At 48.5% G+C, this 25,332-nt stretch overlaps 1 protein-coding gene across 3 annotated transcripts in view; it reads right to left on the minus strand.

The window, feature by feature from the left end:
• The window catches only part of CDYL (chromodomain Y like), a 158,566-nt gene that overhangs the window by 122,229 nt on the left and 11,005 nt on the right, over positions 1-25,332 (minus strand). For all 3 annotated transcript variants that reach the window (XM_059880405.1, XM_024983678.2, XM_059880406.1), the window contains one exon: positions 19,236-19,325. In XM_059880405.1, coding sequence (XP_059736388.1) covers positions 19,236-19,325 — 90 coding nt within the window. The remainder of the gene's footprint in view (positions 1-19,235; positions 19,326-25,332) is intronic.

Here is a 25,332-nt window from a genome sequence, read left to right on the forward strand (position 1 = left end):
GGGCAAGAGGTGGAAGAAGAATATTTAATTCAAGTGAGGAAACACTATGAACAGAAGCTCAGAAGGAAAATCAAATCTCCGTTCCAGGAAGCAGAGGAGTGCTGGGCTGCTGGAGCTGATAAAATCAGAGAAACAGCTTAGGTCCCATTGTGGAAGCCTAGCCTGTCAGGCTCAGGACCTGAAGCAGTGTGGTCGGCTGAAGGCTTCCGATCAGATAAAAGGATGGGCAAGTGGTGCCCTTGGAAGTTTCATTGGTGTTGATCCGGGGAAGGAGGGTGTGCAGAGGAGTCAGACAGAGGGAGAGGGCAGCAGTTTACTGGAGACGCTAATGGGTACGTGTATGAATTCGAGGAAGGAGGAAAGAAAAATTAGGAAGAAGCACAATTACAGGACCTGGTGATGGATTCAACATGAAGGGTGATGAGGAGGGAGGACCAATCAAGTACCCAAAATTTTAAGCTTTCATATTTACTAGGAGAATTATGGTACTATAGGCAAAAATAGGGACAGAGCAAAAGTTTGGGATAAAATAAAGCAATTTAATTTTAGGTATAAATTTTGGGAGGCAGCTTCACATGACAGACGTGAGTTCACATTTTATTTTCGTAATGTTGAACAAGCCTGGTGAAATCAAGATTCTGTGCCTCTCTCTTTCCCAGTCTCCTGCTAGGTAAAGCGAAGGTGGCCCACCTCTAGGATGCTTCGGAGGGTTAAAAAATAACATTTCATTTCAAAGCACTGGTGGTAGCCTGTATATGATCAATAAAATGACTTTTATTTTTGCCATTGCCAAGCCTTATTATGGTGCTAATGAATTAAATTGACAGTCATTATTAATGGCTGACACAATGCCTTTGATGTGTCAGTGGAAGTATCCAGTAGGTAATCTGAGTGGAGAGGTTGGAACTAAATGAGTGTTCAGACTGGAGAGTCATCTGTTCCAAGTGATAGTTGATGCTTGAAGGAGGATTCGTTATTTAGCAAACACGAAAGGAGAAGACGTGGCCTGAGTGCAGAACTTAGGGGACACCCAAAGCGGGAGGCTGCGAGGAGGAAGAGGAAAGCTTCACAAAGGCTTAATCAGCGAGGGAGAGAGGAGAAACAGGATGCAATATTACAGAGTTCAGGACAGGGGTGAGGGAATCCCCGGGTGGTCCAGTGGCTAAGACTCCACGCTCCCAATGCAGGACCTGGGGTTCAATCCCTGGTCAGGGAACTAGATCCCTCATGCTGTACTAAGAGGTCACATGCCACAGCTAAGACCCAGTGGAGCCAACAGAGAAAAAAGAGGGGGGTGATTTCAACAAAGAAGTAGTGAACGTTTCCAAATGTTGTCAGAAAGGTATGCTATGCTATGCTAAGTCACTTCAGTCGTGTCCAACTCTGTGTGACCCCATAGACGGCAGCCCACCAGGCTCCCCCGTCCCCGGGATTCTCCAGGCAAGAACACTGGAGTGGGTTGTCATTTCCTTCTCCAGTGCATGAAAGTGAAAAGTGAAAGTGAAGTCGCTCAGTCGTGTCCTACTCTTCACGACCCCATGAACTGCAGCCCACCAGGCTCCTCCGTCCATGGGATTTTCCAGGCAAGAGTACTGTAGTGGGGTGCCATTGCCTTCTCCATCAAAAAGGTAGGTATTACTTAAATTCTTGAGCGATATCAAGAATTGGCATGACTATCAAGATCATTCACATTATATATGGGAAAAGAATCAGAAGATGAATGGATATATATGTGTGTGTGTGTGTGTGTGTGTATAGAGAGAGAGAGAGAGAGAGAGAGGTATAACCAAATCACTTTCTACACCTGAAACTAGTACAACATTGTAAACCAACTATAATATAAAATAAAAATTAAATTAAAAAGTGAAAAAATAAATGTTTGTGTTAAATTTTAGGGATAACCACTAATATAGTGGAAATAGAATATGTTATTTCTAAGAATTTGCCTGCAATGCAGGAGACCTGGGTTCGATCCCTGGGTCAGGAAGATCCCTTGAAGAAGGAAATGGCAACCCACTCCAGTATTCTTGCCTGGAGAATTCCACAGTCAGAGGAGCCTGGTGGGCTACGGTCCATGGCGTCACAGAGTCAGACAAGATTGAGCAACTATCACTACTAATTCTAACTCAGTGATGAACAGAAAGAGGACAAAGATCAAATCTAACAGAAGATGGAAAAAAGCGGAGGCAAGTGAAAATGATGGCAAATAGAATTTTTTAAGAAGATCATATACGTTACAAATGATTTAACTACTAGGATATTTTTTAAGAGTACTTATTTATCACCTTCAAGGATAGACTTTCTAATCAGAGTAATCAAATATTAATTGAAGAGAGAGGAAGACTTTGTAATCAGCATATTAAAGTACTAGCCAGAGCAGTGCTGCTTATGAAGATAATCTAATGACATTTTAATATACACATAAGAATAAAAATTGTTGGGAAATAACTCTTTAATATTCATCTACTCCTTCTTACAAATTATACTCTTCATTTGTTTAATAAACCCAGAGAACAAAAAAGAGTCAACTTCAACCATTCTTTGTCCAAATTTTCACAAATTTCAAATGATACAATCTGATTGGGATTTTACTGTTTAGCAGGTGGGTGAGTCCAAGAACTGAACGTCAAAGACCAAGTGCCTTGTCCGCCCTTCAGTACCTGTCTGTATGTTTAAGAGATCTTACGAAGAAGGCAATGGCACCCCACTCCAGTACTCTTGCCTGGAAAATCCCATGGATGGAGGAGCCTGGTGGGCTGCAGTCCATGGGGTTGCGAAGAGTCAGACACGACTGAGCGACTTCACTTTCACTTTTCACTGTCATGCATTGGAGAAGGAAATGGCAACCCACTCCAGTGTTCTTGCCTGGAGAATCCCGGGGACAGGGGAGCCTGGTGGGCTGCCATCTATGGGGTCGCACAGAGTCAGACACGACTGCAGCGACTTAGCAGCAGCGGCAGCAGCAGCACAGAGGTGAACACAGCTTCTGCATGAAGATCTGTCGACTTTGTGTATTTAAGCTGCGTTATGATTGCCATAGGTCCAAGAAAAATCATAGCTCAGCATGGTTGCCAAGGCCCAACTGCTACAAGTACTTGGCATAAAGGCTTTGAGTAAAGGCTTCGCCAGCAAATAAGGCTAGGGACTCTGTTCCATTCAACTGAAATTTATGAAGTTGATAACAGCTGATTTATAAAAATGAGTTGATTTACAAAATATAGGCGATACAAAGACATAGAAGAAATTTTAAGAGGGAAAGGGGGATCAGAAAATTGCAGCATGCAACAAGGATAAAATTATTTCAGAGTAATATGTTCCATTTGCTAAGCAAATTTGGCCCAAGTTTCCCAGTGGCCAGAGGAAAGAGGAAACCTCCCAGATAGGAAGTGAGCGCGCACTGCTGATCAGATTAAAAGGTTGTTTAGGAAAATCGACGGTTCCCCTGCATTCCCAGGGGGAGTTTTCCTGTGGATCCGCACGAAGAGGAATCTAGCGACAGAGCGGACCGGCTATCAATAAAGTCCCTAAGCTAAGAGGTAGGACACATTCCTGGGCTGGGTCTGATAGCAGCCCTCTCTGTGCACACAACTTGGTCAAGTCCGCTCTACAAGGAGGCAAGTGCCTCTGATCTAAACGCACAGTGCTCAGATGCCCAGACTTGATCCCAGGTTAAATTTAAGGGTATCCAGCAGAATGGATAATTTACATACCCTTCAGGGAATTCTCAAACGTTATTTTTCAAAAAATCACTATTTGCTAGAGGACTGGCCAGTAGAGAGCTCAAGCTTGGATTCTTTAGTGCGAGGCCGGAGCGCTGGTGTCCTATCAGATGGAAGGCAGGCAGGCACGTCTGGACAACTGCAGGCCACGGGGAAGGACCGGAGTCTCTCGGGAAGGCAACCTGGTCCAGCTCGGCTCGCAGATGGGCAGCACATGGTCTAGTGACTGTGGGCAAGTTACCAGCTGACTCCCTTGAACCTGCTCTCTCAATTTAAAAGAATACTGATCTTTAAAAACATGCATTCTTTTGGTTGACATGCAAGTAAACCAGAAACATAAGGGTTTTCAAAGACAGTCTCTTGTTTGGCCTGACTTGGTCCTTCCTGCCATAAGATGAGACAGGGCAGGATTAATCCTCATTTGATAAGACTGCACGGAGATCCAACCAGTCCATCCTAAAGGAGATCAGTCCTGGGTGTTCATTGGAAGGACTGATGTTGAAGCTGAAACTCCAATACTTTGGCCACCTGATGTGAAGAACTGACTCATTTGAAAAGACCCTGATGCTGGGAAAGATTGAGGGCAGGAGGAGAAGGGGATGACAGAGGATGAAATGGTTGGATGGCATCACCAACTCAATGGACATGGGTTTGGGTAAACTCTGGGAGTTGGTGATGGACAGGGAGGCCTGGCGTGCTGAAGTCCATGGGATTGCAGAGTCGGACACGACTGAGTGACTGTACTGAACCGATAGACAGTGGCCAAAAAAGGGAGAGGGGACCAAAGCCTCTTTGAGGGCTAAGAACCCACGATCGTCACCGTGAAACCTCTCGCCTCTCTGGCCTTCCAGGACCATGGCCTCGATTCTTGCAGCATCCACCCGTGCTTCTTGGAACAGGCACCCTCTAGGAGGCAGACTCAGGGCATTTGTCAGGAGCAGCACGCAGGTGCTTTGTGAGTATTATCCTGACCTCTGATTCCTCCTCCCCCATGTTGGATGAACGCCTGTTGTTGGGACATGGGAATGTTTCAAGATGTCATACCAGCAGGCAAAAGAGACTGTGAGCTTTCAAGAGCCGTGCAGGCCTGTGTTCAGAGGCGCTCCGGGCCCTCATGTGGTCCTGCACGACCTTCGCCTTGGGAAGGACTGTCCGTTGATGTCCCTCCTGGTTCCCAGCCTGCAGGACAGTCATGGGGCGTCAGAAGAATTCTCAGGAGAGCCCCCCCCCCCACCTCAATGCTTCCCAGCCCGGGACATGCTGCAGATGTGGCCAGGAAGCCCGGCGTGCTGTCTCATTGCCCCCCACGTGACTGTCTTCGTCCGGCAGGGGGTTCACAGGGTCGCATGTGCAGCAGCCCAGGCTGGGGCCTGGAGAAGCTGTTTCCGGGCGGCAGAAACACTCCGGTGCGCAGCTGTGGCCTTGCCGGGGGTTAGCAAATTCGTGGCGGCCGAGCCAGCAATGCTGGCAGGAGAACTGGGCGAGGGACCCCCAGAGCACCCTCACAATCCTTCAACTTGTACCAGATAAAACCCTTTGTTCAACATTTACAATGAAGGAAAGTGGAGATTTCCTGGATTCGTTTGCATTTCCAAGTATGGTTTCTTCCGTCATTTAGTTGTTTTTCCTCCCACTGGGAGAAGTTTTTACACCAAAATTGGTTGGCTAGAGCTAAAAGCTGGTCTCTGCCAGAAAGGAGTCGCTTATTGTGTGAATCTGAGTTTATTTTCTATCCTTACCCCAAATGGAGAATGCAATTTGTGGGGATATCAGGCGTCTCAGCCCCATTTTGATGGATCTCTTGGTAAACAACGGTCATCGCCATTATCATCATTAACGTTCTAAATGCTGAAATGGCTTAAAAGCAAAAGGAAACTTACTTTGGATGTATTTTATACAGGAGAGCAGCAGCAAAACAGAAGTATATTTAAGTGTTTAAATAAATGTTATTCTTTTGGAAGAATTAATGTGGTACAGAACAGTGCTTCCCAAACACTGATGTGTCTGCAAACCGCCCGTGGACCTCGTTCAAGGCGGATTCTGACGCTGCGGGTCTGGAATGGGGCCTGAGAGCCTGCATTTCTAGCGTATCCCCAGGTGACGCTGACACTGCGGTCCAGGGACCTTGGATATCGCTGCTGTTATTTAATCACTGCAGTCGTGTTCGACTCTTTTGGGGCCCCGTGGACTGTAGCTCGCCAGGCTCCTCTGTCCATGGAATTCTCTAGGCAAGAATACTGGGGTGGATTGCCATTTCCTTCTCCAGGGGATTGTCCCAACCCAGGGATCGAACCCGCAACTGCTGCATCGAAGGTGGATTCTTTATCACTGAGCCACCAGGGAAACCCCTTCACGTTATACAGGAAGGGCATAAACTATCCTTATTAGGAACATTTCCAGCTCATTAAAAATGATTCTGGATTACCTTCATTAGATCATTAAAAGAGGCATTTTGCTCAAAGCCAAATGTCTGTAATTAAAAACTCTAGAAAGACATGTCTGAATTTGTGTGTGTTTAAGACAGCTAACTCATTACTACAAACTTGAGGCATGTACAGAAGCTTTTAAAAATTATTCCTCTAGCCTTTATTATTCACACACAGTTTCTGTTCCCATTTAATACTTATTAACTTATTAGGGGCTTCCCTGGTGCGTTAAAGAATCTGCCTGCAGTGCAGGAGGCTCAGGTTCAATCTCTGGTCTGGGAAGATCCCCTGGAGGGCATGGCAACCCACTCCAGTACTCTTGCCTGGAGAATCCCATGGACAGAGGAGCCTGGCGGGTCACAGTCTATAACGTCGCAAAGAGTCGGACACGACTGGGTGACGGAGCACACACAGCATGATCATACTTATTAATTCTAGAAGATTAAGTGGTAGTGTCCTAATTAGGAATGAGATGGCAGGTGTTCCAAATGGTGGGAATGGTATATGCAAAGGCCCAGAGGCTCCCCCATGGAGAATTTGTTCTCTCAAATGAACACCCTTATACCTGCCTTGACCATATGGTCCAGTTGGTTCCTACTCTCTTGGTTTATTTATTAATAAGTACCCCTTTCACTCTCAAAAGCATCACAGTTTCAAAAGTAAAGTAAGTCAGAGAATCACTTTACATATAGCCCATACAACTCATATAGTCGCCTGACATTTAACACATTGTTGTCCTGTATTGCTATTATTACTGCTATTATTTCTGCTGTGTCCCTGCCTTAGGTTTCCAATGAAATTATAGTCTCCTTTAGGTTATCAATAATCACATTCACTCACTTGATCAATGTGTACAGAACATTCTTCAAAACAACCTGAAGGCACGGTCCACATGCAACTATGAGCTGGAGTCTGAGAGGGTGCGCCGTCAGGAAACACAGGTCTGGCCACTAACACCTGGGTAGTACTGGTAGCCCTGGTAGAGCGCTACCCACCTACCCACCTAAGCTGTCCACCCTTCTGTCCGTCCATCCGTCCCCCCGTCCCTCCATCCACCCACCCTCCACCCACTCATCCATCCACCCAACCTTCCATCAACCCACACTCATCCACCCCTACATCCACCCACCCTCCCATCCACCCACCTATCCATCCTCCCATCCACCCACCATTCCATCAACCCACACTCATCCACCCACCCCTCCGTCCTCCCGTCTGTCCATCTGTCCAAACAAAACCTTACTGAGAGCCACTCTGTGCCAGGCCCTGGGCCAGGTCCTAGAAATACAACAGCAATTGAAACATAGCCTCTGCCTCCGAGACTTCTTGTTCCTTCAGACAGAGATGTTTATTGACTTATTTTTTAAAACAAACATTTTTTTTCAGTTCTGTTTGGAGAAATAGGAACAGTAAGTGAATATCTGCTGCGAATGAACAAAGGTCTGGAAGCACAGAGACCATGATTTTGCCAACACGGACGTCCCTCCGTCCTCTGGGCCTCGGTTGCCTCGTGTGTGAAATAAAGGTGCTTGAAAACTGTTAGGTTCCTTCTAATCTTACAATTCTGTTATAGGAGTTAAGACGCTTTCTTCCCTCCTGCTAAAGATTTCTAGGAAGAGGATTTTAGAAAAGCTTTGAAGAGGACTTCCCCGGTGGTCTACGTTCCCTTGCAATGCAGGGGACACAAGTTCTATCCCTGGTTGGGGAGGATTCCACGTGCCTCGGGCGGTGAGGCCACAACTACCGCCACCCCGCGCCTATAGCCGGTGCTCCGGGCCTACAGCCAGTGCTCCCTGCCTACAGCCGGTGCTCCGCGCCTACAGCCGGTGCTCCGCACCTACAGCCAATGCTCCCTGCCTACAGCCGGTGCTCCGCGCCTACAGCCAGTGCTCCCTGCCTACAGCCGATGCTCCCTGCCTACAGCCGGTGCTCCGCACCTACAGCCGGTGCTCCGCGCCTACAGCCGGTGCTCCCTGCCTACAGCCGGTGCTCCGCGCCTACAGCCGGTGCTCCCTGCCTACAGCCGGTGCTCCGCGCCTACAGCCGATGCTCCCTGCCTACAGCCGGTGCTCCGCCCCTACAGCCGGTGCTCCCTGCCTACAGCCGGTGCTCCGCGCCTACAGCCGGTGCTCCCTGCCTACAGCCGGTGCTCCGCGCCTACAGCCGGTGCTCCCTGCCTACAGCCGGTGCTCCGCGCCTACAGCCGGTGCTCCCTGCCTACAGCCGGTGCTCTGCGCCTACAGCCGGTGCTCCCTGCCTACAGCCGGTGCTCCGCGCCTACAGCCGATGCTCCCTGCCTACAGCCGGTGCTCCGCGCCTACAGCCGATGCTCCCTGCCTACAGCCGTTGCTCCACGCCTACAGCCGATGCTCCCTGCCTACAGCCGTTGCTCCGCACCTACAGCCGATGCTCCCTGCCTACAGCCGTTGCTCCGCGCCTACAGTCAGTGCTCCCTGCCTACAGCCGGTGCTCCCTGCCTACAGCCAGTGCCCCCCCCTAACCCGCCGCCTACAGCTGGTGCGCCCCCCCTCGCCTACAGCCGGTTCCCTGCTCTACAGCCGGTGGCCCCCGCCTACAGACAGAAATAAAACAGAATAAATAAGTACATAAATAAATAATTTTTTTTAAAAAAGAAAAGCTTTGAGCAGCAGAGGGAATAAGATGGTCGCAGTCTTTGGGGTGGGCACTTAGCTTTTGTATGCTTTCTTTTATTTTTTTCTTTCTCAACTCTGTCATCAGTTTACCGAGATTTACCACGTTTATAGTTTACCAGTATTTCCTTTTTTTCTTTTTTTCATTTCTTTGCCATCAGTCTCTCTGTCCAGCCACAGAGTTTTCCCTTTCCTGGTTCCCTGTCCTGTCTGTCCACCCCCTTGTCTTCCTTCCCTCCCAAAGCCTTCAGGCCTCAGTTTTGCTCTGGTCTCAGTTCTCGCTATCAGTCTCCACATCTGTGGACTCAGAATCCCTCCTCACACACCCCTGCAAAGTAGACACGCGCCACATAACCTGTGCTATTGACACACATTCTCTACACTTCTTCTCAGGGGCAGATCGAGCAGCAGGAACCTCCCGCCTCTTGGAAAAGCTGCCCGTGGACTTGGCGTATCAGGAAGCTGCCCGACCCGCCTGTGAACGGCATCTCTGTCTGCAGACTCGCTCATTCATTGGCATAACAGATACGGATTGAACACTGCTATGCACAGCACTGTGTCAAGGCCCAGGGACAGGGGATCCATAGAAGGGTAAGGGATATTTCTCTTCTTAGAACTTAAGATAAAGGGGAAAAGATGGACTTGTAAGCAAATGAATTAGGACGCAGTGTGAGAAACGCCATACAGCTGTGGGAACTCCTGAGGAATCTAGGGCATCTCAAACGCAGTGGTTTCTTCTCCGCCACACCCTGCCCGTGTTCCTGACCTGGGGCTTTGGGTCGGCGGAACAGACACGTGGTCCGATTCTGTTTCGTCTGTGCCAGAATCACCACAATCTGAGGTTTCCATGTTGCAAAAAACGTACCGAGCGTGGGTACATGTTCTTTAGACAAAAAAAGGATCAGGATACAGAAAGGCAGGTTAGACCTATGCTTTCAAAAGCGAAAAACCCCATCCTCAATTTTGGGGAAAATCCATGGCTGAGGAAATGGGCGTTACAGTGGCGGAGGCGGGGGGTCTTAAGGGGCAGGGCGCCTCAGGACAGATCACCTACCCAAACATGAAGGAAGGAAGGAAGGAGGACGGGAGGAAGAGAGGGGGGAAGGAAGGGAGAAAAGGAGAGAGAGAAGGAGCAAAAGAGGAAAATCTGAGGTTGCGATGGATTTAAATCTTATTGGCTCTCTACAATCAAAATTCAGAAGCGTGTTAGGTCATAATGCGTTAATGTCGATGGGTTTTTAGCAGTAAATCATTCATCTGAGTAGGAGGGAAAGTCTGAGAGCAAGGACTTCATTCTGGATGGGGATCAGGGCAACTATCCAAGAAGGGGGTAAGACGGCAGAGAGCAGCCTGGGTAGGGGCCACCCTGGGGGAGGACTCGGCCCCTGGGGGGCAGTACACGGTGAGGAGGGCCGGGACTCGCGCGGGAGAGAAGGTCCGCCTCTGCCCCAGACACACTCAGCCCTTCCCGGCTCCAGCGGCTTTGGACACAGAGCACAGCAGAGCTTCCGCCCCAGGCCAGGTCTTTCCAGGGACCCAGACCCGCTTCTTTCCCCTGGCACCCTCCACCCCGCCACTGAGTTTTCCAAGCCGGAAACCAGGGTCCTGGGCCAGGCGTCTGTGTCCCCCTCATCTGCCATCCTTAAGCAGGCATTCCAGTCTGTCCAGTTCTGTCTACTCCTGTTGCCGGCACCTGAGTTCTAGCCAAATCATCTCAAGACTGCTTTAAGGAGGGAGACCATTCACGGGGTTCTCCACCGAAAGTCATCTTTCCAGCCACCTTCCTGGAGGCCTGGAGCTGCAGCGAGCTCTCCACGCCCACGTCTGAGGAGTCCCTCTCGTATCATCCTCAGGATAAACTCCAAACTGGGGAGCAGGTCACTGGAACCGTCAGGATCTGAGTGCAGCGATCGGGCTGGCCCTTGTTACTCCTCTGCCATGCCCCACAGCCGTTGCCAACAGCACCCAGAACCCACGCTCGCTCTCTCTCCCGGGCCTTTGCACAAGTGGCCCTCCTACCTGCCTGAACTCGGCTAATTTGTATTTATCCTTCTTGGCCTCTGCTAGGCATCATTGCCCTAAAGGAAGCCTTTTCTTCCCCTCACTGTCCACCAGATGGGATGTGACATTGCCCGCATGTGCTCAGGGAGCACCCCGCCTCAGCCCGCCGGCACCACTGTCCTGACCCATGAGCCCAGAGCTGGCTTTGAGTGCGGCGATGCTCCTGGCAGCTGATGCAGAGCGGATGCGCCGACTTGATGAAGGAAGGAATGAGCAAGGGGAGGAAAGGGTAAGAGTGGGATGAAAGCTCTTCCCATTGTTCTTGGTCTCTTTACTTATTTTCCTAAAAGCAAACGTCTTCTTCTTCTCCACCCCACTTCTGCTCATTAACACTGTAATATGTGGTTTAAAAATATCGATTAATAATCTAGAGCTGGAGTGACCTTCCTCCTAAGACCAGACTGATGGTGCAGGTAATGAATGATTGTCTAGGACTGAATACTTAACATGATGAAGTTACTCCTTTGAGGGAAAAAACCAAAACCAGAAATCAGTCACTGTGAACAGCATACCACATTGCTTAAAGGGCTTTCCTGGGGGCTCAGATGGTAAAGAATCTGCCTGCAATGCAGGAGACCTGGGTTTGATCCGTGGGTTGGGAAGACACCCTGATAAAGGGAATGGCTACCCACTCCAGTATTCTTGCCTGGAGAATTTCTTGCCAGACAGAGGAGCATGGTGGGCTACAGTCCATGGGGTCACAAAGAATCAGATGAGAGTGAATGTGAAGTTGCTCAGTCCTGACCCTTTGCAACCCTATGGACTGTAGCCTACCAGGCTCCTCTGTCCATGGGATTTTCCAGGCAAGAGTACTGGAGTGGGCTGCCATTTCCTTCTCCAAGGGATCTTCCTGACCCAGGGATTGAACCCCGGTCTCCCTCATTGTAGGCAGATGCTTTACTGTCTGAGCCACAAGGGAAGTCCTAGACGGGAATGAGCAACTAACAATTTAGTCTCCGAGACACCTGAGTTCACGTCTCTGTCTGCCATTTACTGTGACCTTGGGTGAATTATTTGACCTCTTTAGGTCTTAGTTTTCTTATCTATACAATGGTATATACTAAGATATGTAAAGAATTTAGTTCCAAAATTCTTCCGAATCAGGATTTGATGAATACAATCATGACATCTGTGTAACTCTTCTTGTGAGAAACAACATTTCAAATCCTGTTCCAGCTTGGGAAAGGCACCGTTATCACGCACGCTCATGGGCGTTTCATCTAAGTCCTAAGTGCTCGGTACTAGAACTGTTACAATTCCTAAACATGCATGAGTTTCTTATCATCTATTCTGCCTATTCTGTCATCGGACTAGCCACATCTTTGGTTATCAGGACTTGTTCTATGTTTAAACCTCTATTATTCTGCATCTTCATATTTGATGCAGCTTAAGTGAAAGTGAAAGCTGGTCGCTCAGTTGTCTTTGACTCTTTGGACCCCATGACTATACAGTCCTTGGAATTCTCCAGGCAAGAATACTGGAGTGGGTAGCCTTTCCCTTCTCCAGGGGATCTTCCCAACCCAGGGATCGAATCCAGGTCTCCCGCATTGCAGGCGGATTCTTTACCAGCTGAGCCACGAGGGAAGCCCCGATGCAGCTAAACCTCATCCTAGTCAATAGGAAACGTGACAGCTGGGAGCTGGGTGATATAACAAAATCCAAGAGTAGCACTGGCTTTGTAGAGAAAGCCAAGACTTGAATAGTCATGAAATAGAGCTCATTAGTTGGGAAGTTAGTGACCCCTGTGATGCTGTGAAAGTTTTGGTTGCTCAGTCGTGTCTGACTCTTTGCGACCCCATGGACTGTAGCCCGTCGGGCTCCTCTGTCCATGGGATTTCCCAGGTGAGAATACTGGAGTGGGTTGCCATTTCCTTCTTCAGGGACATCTTCCCCACCCAGGGACTGTAACCAGGTCTCCTGCATTGCAGGCAGATTCTTTACTGTCTGAGCCCCCAGGGAAGCCCTGGTGATGTTGTGATGCTTAGCAAACATTTGATCCAACCATAGCCTGCTGAAGCAGCCAAAAAAACCATGCAGCCAGGGGGAAAGGGAACACCTATAAAATGGTGGTTTGTGTTGGTTGCTTCTTGTGACTTTTAGCCAAGACAGGAACCTGGGCTGGAGCTGTCCCTCCTGCTGGCACAGACGGGTGGGGAAACGCCTTTGCTAAGTGATGTCTCTGCCTGTGGTCTGAATGGACCAAGTCTTACACCTGGGAGTCTTACAGGGGTGAAAAATCCAACGCATTGTCCCTTAATTCCTCACGGGGATGGGTTCCAGGACCCCCTAAAGATACCAAAATTTGCCGATGCCCAAGTTTTCTTCTATAAAATGGCCTGGTATTTGCATGTAGCCTGTGCCTACCCTCCTATGAACTTCAGATCAACTCTGCATTACTTGCAACTAATACAGCACCACGTAAATTCTATGCAAATCGTTGCCAGAGTGTGCCAAACCCATGGTTGTGCTTTACTTTCTGGAATTTTTCACCTGAGCGCTCTGATGACCTAGAGGGGTGGGGCATGGGGTGGGTGGAAGGGAGGCTCAAGAGGGAGGTGTACATGTATATATATTTATGCATATTTATTGGAGAAGGCAATGGCAGCCTACTCCAGTACTCTTGTCTGGAAAATCCCATGGGTGGAGGAGCCTGGTAGGCTGCAGTCCATGGGGTCGCTAGGAGTTGGATACGACTGAGCGACTTCACTTTCACTTTTCACTTTCATGCATTGTAGAAAGAAATGGCAACCCACTCCAGTGTTCTTGCCTGGAGAATCCCAGGGGCGGGGGAACCTGGTGGGCTGCCATCTATGGGGGTCACACAGAGTTGGACACGACTGAAGCGACTTAGCAGCAGCAGCAGCAGCAGCATATTTATACATATAGCTGATTCACTTTGTTGTACAGCAGCAACTAACACAACATTATAAAGCAACTACACTCCAATAAACAAATATTTTCTATCCGGGATTGATTAAATCCCTGACCCAGCACCTGTGGGTATGGAGGGCTGACAGTACTACCTGATGCAGACTGAGGCGGCAGTCAGTGGCTGCAAGCCCATCAGCCTTGGCAGGAGAGGAGAAGGCGGCCCCCAGCCCTTCTCAGCCGTCTTCCCTGGGACTCACTTCCAGACAATGAAACAAGCCCAGAAGATCAGATGGAAGGAGGGGCTTGCATCCCACCCAGCTTTTCTTTCTTAGCTTCTGACAATCTCAAGGAGAGCCAATGTCGATGTGAGAGGAAAGGGATGAGCAGGGCTTAAAGGGCTCCAAATAAAATGAACGATGAGTGACTTCGGGCTTAAAGACTGTTTCTAGACACAGTTTTAGGTTGAGGTAATTCACACTTGGAACCCACTGGAAGCAAACGGGTTGGTGGCTTACTATATTTGGACAGAAGCCCTCAGCTTGGCCAGCAAAAGCTTACGATTGTTCAGCTCTCAAAAGGCCCCCTGGGTCTCTGCACCTGCACAAGAAGTTGGCCATGGAAACCAGCTCCAGAGAAGACCGCATCCTCGGTGCCCGCGGCTCAGAGAGCCATGGAGGAAAGCAGACAAGGAAGGACCCTCTAGAGGGCATAGCCAAAGGCTGTGGGAACAGTGGGCAAGGGAGTTTTCTTCCGTGATGCTGATTTGAACCTGGGTGTTCTGGCAGGGACTTCAGCAGCCATCTTGGACCGTGAGGACGCGGGCCGCAGAGTGCTCAGGAAGCGTGATGGCATCGTGGCATTACCAAACCAGCCCTGGATTGCCCACCTCTAGATGTCACTGAACCGAGAGCTAAATAAAGCTCTATCTTATTTAAACCACTGTATTTGGAGGCTTTTGAATTCCTCCAATGCAGGAAGCTGAATCTCATCATGATTGATGCTCTCTGTGGGATCTGACCAATTGAACTTCAAGAATCAGGGGCAGTTGATTAGCGATGTGGATTGGAGGTCTGGTCCACTGGTGAGCTGAACTGTTGCTTGGGGGGTTGGAAAGAAGTATATGCTTCTTCCTTTAGCCCTGGAAACAGTCAGGGTTAGACTGAATTAAGATGCAAGCCTGATAACATTTTCAGGATCAGAAAAGATTCCACAGTGATTTGCCAAATTAAAGTGATTACAGAGCGGACACCCTGTCTGGCAGACGGCATTCTGCCTGGTGTGGAGGCAGAGGGAAGAATCAGGGGTCAGGGTTGAGTGGGAGCAGCTCTGTCACCCACTCTCTCTGATCCGGCCCCAGTGCCCACTGTTATCAAGAACGGGTGGTTTCTCATGTCTGGTAATTTAGAGGAAGGACTCATTGGGAAAATAGTCAAATTTACCCTACTAAATTCAGTTCAATGATATTTGCCTTCGATGGGCTTTCCACAGTGTTTCTCAAGCTCAGCACTCCTGACAGTTTCTGCCAGATGGGTCTCTGCTGTGCGGGCTGCCCTGTGCCTCGCAGGATGCTCAGCAGCTTCCCCGGCTCAGCCTTCTACGTCGGTAACAATGCCCCCATCCCAGTGCTGACAACCAGAATGTCCCCAGACATTGCCAGGTGCCCCCTGGGGGTGGATAGTGTCCCTAGTTGAGAACCGTTGGCCAAATAATGATGTTCAACACACTAACTTCATGTTGTTAGCATGAAGACGACAGAGCCCGCTGCCAGCTGGTGTGCTAGGCGGGGAGAAGCCACTAGCCGGTGTCATCAGGAGGCAGGACAGGAATACATTCTGGTTACCTCTACTGGATGGAAAGTATCCAGAGCCGTAGTTTTACAGGCACCTAATAAAGGCCACCAAAGAAGGCAATGGCACCCCACTCCAGTACTCTTGCCTGGAAAATCTCATGGAGAGGAGCCTGGTGGGCTGCAGTCCATGGGGTCGCTAGGAGTTGGACACGACTGAGCGACTTCACTTTCACTTTTCACTTTCATGCATTGGAGAAGGAAATGGCAACCCAGTCCAGTGTTCTTGCCTGGAGAATCCCAGGGACGGGGGAGCCTAGTGGGCTGCCGTCTCTGGGGTCGCACAGAGTCGGACACGACTGAAGCGACTTAGTAGCAGCAGCAGCAATAAAGGCCACGGGGCTTCCCAGGGGGCTTAGTGGGCAAGAATCCACCTGCCAAGCAGCAGATGTGGGTTTGATCCCTGGGTCAGAAAGATCCCCTGGAGAGGGAAATGGCAACCCACTCCAGTATTCTCTCCTGGGAAATCCTATGGACAGAAGAGCCTGGGGGCTACAGTCCATGGATTCACAAAGAGTCGGACGCGACTAAGTAACTAAATAGCAACACAGTATGTATTTCTATCTGTATGTGTACTTATCTATATCTGAATCGCTATGCTGTATACCTAAAACTAACACAATATTGTAAATCAGCTGTATTTCAAATAAAATGATTAATGTGCTTCAAAAAGCGTATATGAAAATTTAATAGCAATTCTCCTATATTTCCTTCCCATCTGAATTTTGGTGTATATTCAGGCCTTGATTTTCATACTTTTAGTGCGAAGATCATCTGTAAACAACACTTAGGGTTCCTCTGCATTTTTAAGAATGTTTACATAAATGGTATCGTTTTGTATGAAACCATCTGCAACATTTTTTTTTTTACTTAAAATTATGTATTTTTTGTGATCCCTGCATGTTGTGACATACAAATCTGGTTAATTTAGTTTGACTCGTGTGTGGTCTTTATTGTATAAATGGGCTATGATTTTTTTACCCATCCTTGTACAGATGGACATTTGGGCAGGTTCTGGTTAATTTCTATTGTGAAGTAACGCCTCAGTAAGCATCTTTGTATGTCTCTTTTCACCCACATGCAATGGGGTCTTCAGAAATAGAATTACTGGGTCAGAAACTGTGCCCATTTTTCACTTTCCTGGGTGCCGCCAAACTGTTCTCAAAGTGATTGGATCGGTTAGCATTCCGAGGAACAGTGCAGAGAAGCTATTTTCCACACAGTCCTCTCCAACACGTGGTATTACTGAATTTTTAATTTTTCCTAATATTATGAGAGTGAAACGTTTGTTTGGTCTCCGAAGTCCGTGCTGCTTCCCACGTGGCACGATGCCGTCACAGAAGGCCTTGTGCAAATGAACATAACGCTCTATTTTTCAAGCAAATTTCCTGCATCCTTAGTGAGGGTATCATGTATCTCTAAGGATATGCTTGAATGGAGACTCTGAGGTTAACTCATTTTTCTTCCAGTGTGGGAGGAAGTTCTGGAAGTTCTGGTCCACTTTGGTACAGGATCCTCCAAGCCTCATGTGGCCTGAAGCAACAGTGGTCAGTAAGAGAACGTTACCTGGACTGGGAAGAAAAGTGAAGTGATGTGGCCTCAGCCATCACAGATTCCTGGGATTTCATCTGCACGTTTAGGATTTTCCTTCTCCCTTTTGCTACCCAGTTATTCTCTGGAGATGGTGAATCAAGAACAAAAACAAGGAAGAGGGGTACTGAAAACTTCAAAACAGCTGTATGAGGCGTGTTATTCTTTTTCTCATTGATTTATAAAGTTGCTGCAAGACTATTAGCTCCTTTACGGTAATCTTTATTGCAAATATTTCTTCATGCTTGTCACTTTCCTCTTTTAGCTTTGTCTGTGATATCACTGTTTGACATACCTTTTTGCATAATCAAACCTACCTTCCCCATCATTTCTTTTATAAATTTTATGCTTAGAAAGCTGGCCTCACTAGCCTTGAATCAGTTAAAATCACATCTAGTTTCCTTCAGAAAAACTTTTCAGGTGTTCTTTAAAATTTGTTTCCATTATATAAACAAAATATATTTTATTGTTATTATTATTTTTCAGATAGTACAAAAGAATTTAGCAAGAATAGTAATTCCTTTCCCCTCTTCCCAGCCTCCCATCTCCACTCCTCAGAGCCAATCAATGTTAACAGTTTCTCGGGTATTGATTCCAGTGTATTTTCCCGAATGTAGGAGAGAAAATGAATTCACAGCAGCAGGTCATTCAGGGCACTTTTTCTGTCGTCTCAGAGTTGCATGTTTCAAAGCTGAGGACTACTGGTTTCACATTTTTCTCCAGTCTGCTGGGAGCCGCAGGCTTCACTAAGAGGCCACCACACCGGCCATGCCGCCGCCCCGCCTCTCCCCTTGCTGACCTACAAGCAGAGGCAGGAAGGCTGTCGGGGGAGGGTTCCCCGGAACAATGAATCTTCCAGGATAGGGTTCTTGATCCAGAGTCCTCGGGGATTTGTGGGTAGAATTCACAGTGTCCATGAACACGCATGGCAAAAATCAGCTCAGTTTAGTGGCTCAGTCGTGTCTGACTCTTTGTGACCCCATGTACTGCAGCACGCCAGGCCTCCCTGTCCATTACCAACTCCCAGAGTTTACTCAAACTCATGTCCATCAAATTGGTGATGCCATCCAACCATCTCAACCTCTGCCATCCCCTTCTCCTGCTGCCTTCAATCTTCCCCAGCATCAGGGTCTTTTCTAGTGAGTCAGCCCTTTGCATCAGGTGGCCAAAGTATTGGAGTTTCAGCTTCAGTATCAGTCCTTCCAGTGAATATTGAGGACTGATCTCCTTCAGAATGGACTGGTTGGATCTCCTTGCAGTCCAAGGGACTCTCAAGAGTCTTCTCCAACACCACAGTTCAAAAGCATCAATTCTTCGGTGCTCAGCTTTCTTTATAGTCCAACTCTCACATCCATCCATGACCACTGGAAAAACCATAGCCTTGACTAGACTGACCTTTGTTGGCAAAGTAATGTCTCTCCTTTTTAAATACATTGTCTTGGTTTTTGCTTTTTTGCTTCCTTCATCCACAAAGCCCTGAGGGGTGAGAAGCAGCCGGGGTGAGGGAGAGGAGCACAAGGCCAAAGTGGCCTCTATCTCCTCCCAGAGGACCCTTGGGCTACAGGTTCCCCCTGAGATGGACGCAGGGGAAACTCCTTGAACGGACATGAAGTCCGTCTTCAGCTTAGCCTGGCCTGACTTTTAAAAACCTGAAGTAGAATCTTAATGACCAGAACGAGGCTACTTTTTTACAACCAGAGACTAAGGTGCTGTGTGCTCAGCCCGAGGGGTCAAGACAAGACAAGGAAGGAAGATTTGAAGACAGCGGTTGAAAAAAAATCATCATTTCGCATACTCCCTGCCACTGTAGACCACCCATCTGTACTGGTCTGTACTCGTGAATCCCTTTCTCCCTTTTTTTTTTCCTTTAAACAGAACTTATATTTTTTACTTACCTCTCTGAGTCAAGTGTATTTTTACACTTTCATTTTTTGAAAATGTCACTTTTTAACACCAATGGGATTTTGCCATACTGTGGACGAGGGGGTGGGTAGAGGGTAGCGTGCCTTCTCCCTGAAGTCAGGTGTCCCTGAGCGACCGAGGCAGGCCCAGGCAGGCCCTGCACACCTACCTTGCAGGCTTCCCTGGGGGGGAGTCGCTCTTCCTTCCCAGGCTGGTCTGGCTCTGGTGGGCTGTAGTGCGCCAGGCTGCTGCTGAGGCCCTGGGGGAGGGAAGGACGGACAAACCAGTCACATGGGGACACCCACTGTTTATGCAGAATCTGTACCAGAGCTGGACTAGGAGGGGAGGGGCAGGGCACAGCCTTTTAAAGAATGACACCGCCACTGTCGATAGGGCAATAACCGGTTAGAACTGATTACGTCCGAGACGGCAGAAGACTCGACTTCCAGTGCATCTTGGGCCTCATTATACACGTGCTGTAGTACACGGGCTAAGTGACACGCCCACAGATGCCAAGGCGAACCCTAAAAGGCCAAGCAGTGGGCAATGGCCCGAGCCCTGGAAATCCCTGCCCCTTCCCCAAAATAGCTGGAATCATTCTCCTACTCATTAGCCTCAGAAATGACTCAGTCCATGAAAACTACCCCCCCACCATATTTCAGGGCCTCTTGCCTTCTGAGATAGCCCACACTCTGTCTGGGGAGTGTTTCTCTCTGAATAAATCCACATGTTACCTGTCACTATCTCTCACTGAATTCTTCCTACAATGAGATATCAGGAACCTGAGTTTCATTAAATCCTGAGATCAGGTGTGTGATATTAATTAAAAGACAGTGGAGGGGGGAGGGGATTGTTGGAAGACAGTGAGTCTGGGCTTCCCTCGTGGCTCAGTGGTAAAGAATCTGCCTGCCGATGCAGGACACACAGGGTTGATCCCTGATTCGGGAAGATCCCACATGCTGCAGAGCAACCAAGCCCGTGCACCATAGCTCCTGAGCCTGTGCTCGAGAGCCCGGGAGCCTGAACTACCCTGCTGCAACTAGCGAAGCCCGTGCGCCCTAGAACCTCTGCTTGGCAACAAGAGGAGCCACCACGATGAGGAGGCTGAGCGCCGCAGCAAAGAGCAGCTCCTGCTTGCTGCAACTGGAGAGAAGAACTCAAGGCAAGGAAGATCCAGCACAGCCATGAACACATAAGTAAGAAAAGTATCTTTTAATAAAGATGGTGGGTTCGAGTCCCAGTCTGGGTTGTGGGTTTCAGGGCTGTGGGGCAGGCCTGGCAGGACCCCCTGGCTACGGGCCCCTGTCTGGACCACGGAGGAGGGTGGCTCTCTTAGAGGGCCGAGGCCGATGGCCGGTGGGTAGGAAGACCTGCCGAGGTTTGGGGGTGTGAGGTCGCTCCCGAGGCCCCATATCCCCACCTGTAGGGTTAAGTGTCCTGCACACCTTCCCCACCCCATCATCTGTTCCACCCGTGTTCCCCAGCCGCCAACCCCCAATCCAACTCCAGCCTGCATCTTTCTGATCACTTTCATTCTTTCATTTTCCTTCTTGGTCTTCCATCTTTTCCCCTTCCTTTCGCTTATTTAACACTTTCTCTCTCCTCATTTTTCTCCGTTACCTTTTATTTTCACTCAAAACTCAAAAAAGTAATGAGCATTTTCTCCCCACTTTAAACCAACCTCACATATTCCTTTAAAAATTATTATATGTTTAAAATTTTTATCATGTAGTACTTCATGCATACTAGAGGATATAAAATAAAACAGTCCCCTTGTGTTTGATACCCCATAGAAGTAACCACGAGCATCTCCCTCCCTCCCCTTCACAGCTTATCACAACTTTGAATTTCTTACATGCTAACTTTTGCAGGAGGTAATATTCCAAGAAATGTCTTGTGAATCTGGGATGGAAGGACAGTGGGCAGAAGGAACTGTAGTCAAAGTTGTCCTTCTGGGAACCCTCCTACCCTGCCGGTGGGAATGCAGATTGGTGCAGCTGCTGGGAAAACAGTATGGAGGATCTTTAAAAAACTAGAAGTAGAGCTACCATATGATCTAGCAATCCCACTCCTGGGCATGCATCTGGAGAACTCTAGTTCAAAAAGATACGAGCAAACTAACGTTCCCTGCAGAAGGAAATGGCAACTCACTCCAGTACTCTTGCCTGGAGAATTTCATTCATGGACAGAAGAACCTGGCGGGCTACAGTCCACGGGGTCACAGTCAGACACGACCGAATGAGCAGCACTACTAACGTTCATAGCAGCAGTGTTCACAGCAGCCAAGACAGAGACAACCTGAGCATCCAAGTCGGATGACGGGCTCGAGAAAATGCAGTGTGTGTGTGCAGCGGAGGACTACTCGGCCGCCAAAAAGAGGAAAGGATCACCGATTGTCGCAACATGGACGGACCTAGAGATTAGATACCAAGTGGAGCAACACAAAGACAAATATTCTATCACTTGTATATAAGTGGAATCTAAAAATAGAAATGAGTCTATATACAAGGAAAATAGAAACAGGCTCACAGGCATAAAAACAAACTTGTGGTTACCAAAGGGGAGAGGCAGGTGGGGTGAAGAACAAATTAGGAGTAGTACGGGATTAACACATACACGCTACTATACATAGAGTAGGTAAGCAACAAGGATTTACCGTGTAGCGCAGGGAACTACATCCAGTATCTCATATAAAAGCCTATGAGGGAAAAGAATCTGAGCAAAAATAAATAACCGAATCACTTTGCTGTGTACGTGAAACTAACACAATATTATTAAATCAAATATACTTCGGTAAACCAACCAATGAGCAAACAAGAAATCTCAAAATCCCATTCTGCTCACCAAGCACACGCTTTAGAGGTAGGCCTGACCCGCTCCCTGGGATTCTCACCACTTGAATTAGGTCATAGTGATTCCCTTTAAGGCATGCTGCTGGTTAGACTAGTCTAACGCACTGGCACCCTTTACTGCTGTAGAAAGAATTTATGCCTTAACTCCTCATAAAGAAGAAGATAGGATGGGACATTCGTGATTTAGCAACACTTCATGTAAAGAGACCTGGGGGCTTTAGGGACCCACAGGATTTGCTGAAGCCAAACGCATGAGGTAGTTTTGGAGAAGACAAGCACCGTCCAGATTGTGTAACCGGAAGTGTGGCATTCCAGACACATGGGAGACCAGCTTTGCTGCGCTCACACCTGAACACCCTGGTCAGACGGCCCAAGTGACACTTGGGCCACGCCCACACTCGGTGAACACGCACTGGAGGAGAAAACGCCTGTCCTGGTAACTGCGCCATTCCAAACATTCACAGCACATTTTCTGGGAATGTCCTTCCAGCGTATTTGCCAAACAGAACCTGAAAAGCAGGAAGGGCAGTGACCCAGACTGTGCAAGGAGGCAGACGGCCAGGATGGGGGGAGGGGGGAGGGGCTTAACTGCAGCGGCGGGGGGAGCCCAGCTCCAGGGTCCTTTCAGAGACCACGCGGGCCCTCGTGGTTGGTGGGGGCTGGGGCAGACCTGCAGAGCTGACGTGGAAAGGAGGTGTGTGCAGACATCCCCTGGGTTTTGCAGGGTTCAGTTCCTGAAGTGGCTGCTCTCTCCCAGCTCCTCTCCATCCCCATCCGCCAAGGTCCTTGAGACCCTGAGAGCCTTGAGGTCAGAAAACCTGTGCCTTTTTGTCCCTCCCTCTCAGGACAGACGCGGTGTAGATGCGTGATGCTGATTCGCCTGTTCGTAGGGAACCAATGCTAGCTGTGTCCCTGACTCATCACTTTCAGCCCCTGTGTGTTCCACCCGCTCAGTTCACGAACAAAACCTCAAAACTGACTTGCTGAACAGGAAGACATTTGGTGCCGCTACTGAAACCACGGAGCTCTGTCTCCCCAAGCACCCCCTTCCGTCACTTGGGAGCACACACGGTACATTATCTGTCACAGAGCCTCAGAAAAACACAAAAATAGGTTTCCATGATCAGACACATTTAATCATCTCAGGTTGGGTCGGTTCACTGTGCCACCCAGAAGTCACCTTGACCATTTTCCAGACTCCCGGGGTTTACTCTAAAATGACTCAATCACACATCATCAGAAAAATACACTTGCTGAAGGCAGTCACCTGATGCCTTTGGAATAGAGAAGCAGCTCTGGGATCTTTGGATGTTTCAGGTCACCTACATCACCATCTCTAGCCTGTGACCCTTACGGTCTAAAAGTGATGGGGTCACTCACTGTGTAAGGACCGAGCCTTCTGCACATCGACTAAGAGAGCGCTTTTGTCAGATCCTGTCTCGGTGTGGCAACTGTTCCCTCCTCTGAAAGAGTGAACGACCCAGGAGCAACCCTACTCTGTCTGGGCTTTCGCTTTATTTTTAAATTGAAACCTACATGACTTACAACATTGTGTAAGTTTAAGGTGTATCACAGGCTTCCCAGGCGGCTCAGTGGTGAAGAATATGCCTAGCAATGCAAGAGATGCGGGTTCCATCCCTGGGTGGGGAAGATCCCCTGGAGGAGGAAGTGGAAACCTATGCCATTATCCTCGGCTGGAAAATCCCTTGGACACAGCCTGGTAACTATGGTCCACGGTCACAGAGAGTTGGGTGTGACTGAGCATGCACGCATGTGTTGATTTAATACATGTATATAATGTGATGCGATTGCCATTGTCTGGGTAGATGGGCAAAAGGATATATGGTCCGGAGATACGGACGTGGTGCAAACAGTTTAAGTTGCCCTTGGATTATACCCCAGTAGCTCTGGACTGTAGCAAAATCGTTTCTCCACTTCAAATGGCAGCTGCCTTGTTGGGCTGGGGTGGACAGGATATGACCTGCACAGAAGGGGCCCTGAGCCCACAACGTCTCTTTGAAGGAGAGATGGTCTCAGCTCTCTCTGCTGCTAGAAGCAGAAAGCTACCCCAGCACCAGACATCTTCTGCCAGCCTCGCCGCAACTCCAGTGACACTGACCTCCTTCCCCTTTAATAAGCGGGAGTCCGGGGCCTCTCATCAGGCGTGGAGTGGAGACCATCCTTTCTCACGACCTTTGGACGGTTTAGTTCAATGGCCTCTCTGCCCAGCTCCCCTCCTTTTTCCATTTTGTAGCTCAGCCAGTGATCAGCACAGGTTAGAAGTATTCTAGAACCAGGAAGGATGCAGGCGGAAGGCTGTGCCAGGGAGCCTCCAGAGCTCTGGCCAAGGCGGAAGGCCAGGAAATGTGTGTAACCGAATCACCGCGCTGAACACCTGAACTAACACAACATCATAAGTCAACGACGCTCCGATAAAAAAATAACAGTAACGGAACATTGAATGACATTTGGGGACAGTGTGGAGGACTTTCATCAAGGCTGACGTGTTAAATTATAGTATTAATGAAGAAGTGCTTAAGTGTGAAAAGAAATATAATAAAAGAAGCGGCTCTGAGTGGGGAGGAGGGTGACTGCCAGGGGGCAGAGCCCGAAGCCAAGGCCCACCAGCCAGGGAGGCCGGCAGGGATGTTTGGAGAGTAAAAGGGGCTCAGATGCGGACCGTCTATGGCTAATCAGATGCCAACAAGCCTAATTTGACCGGCTGTGAGCAGAGATAAAAGAAGCAACCGTCTAGGTCATTTCATGTCAGTGGAGTGATAACAATTGGAAGGAAAATTATTTTGTGAGTTGAAAAATAAAATAAGAAAATAAACATAAATTCTGTAGTGTGGATTAACTCTAAAAATCAGTACTTGCCAGGAGTCTAAACACATGAACCTTCTCACCAACAAATGGCTTCTGTCGACAGCACCAAGCTTGCTGCCATATCCCCGTAGGAGAGGCAGTAACGGATTTTAAATGTGGAAAAGATTGGTAACAGAAAAAAAAAAAAGAGCCAGCAAGATTGAAACCAACCAGTCCTAAACCACAGACTCGAGAAAAAAAAAAGCCAGCATACCATTTGTCACCATTTCATCACCGGCCTTGCTAAATAGCATCCATTGAGAACCTCTAGCCCCCAGGTGGCAGCTGAAATCCCCAGCTAACACTGCATTTTATTGTGGTGGCCTCCCACCCGAGAGGGCAGCTGGAAGCAGTTTGTCAGTGAACATTCAAGAAGGAGAATCCGTGACCAGTCAGAGCTTCCATTAAACGCAGTATCAAAAGGAGGTACTTGAAAAATCTTAATTTCTTTTGGCAGTGCTGAAGGATAAGGATGGATAGAGCCCAAAACAAAACTGGGCTTGGAAAAAGCAAAGAGTACTTGGTTAGATTGAGTGAAGAGGGATGAGT

The sequence above is a fragment of the Bos taurus genome, chromosome 23 (assembly GCF_002263795.3).
Source record: "Bos taurus isolate L1 Dominette 01449 registration number 42190680 breed Hereford chromosome 23, ARS-UCD2.0, whole genome shotgun sequence".
NCBI lineage: Eukaryota > Metazoa > Chordata > Mammalia > Artiodactyla > Bovidae > Bos > Bos taurus.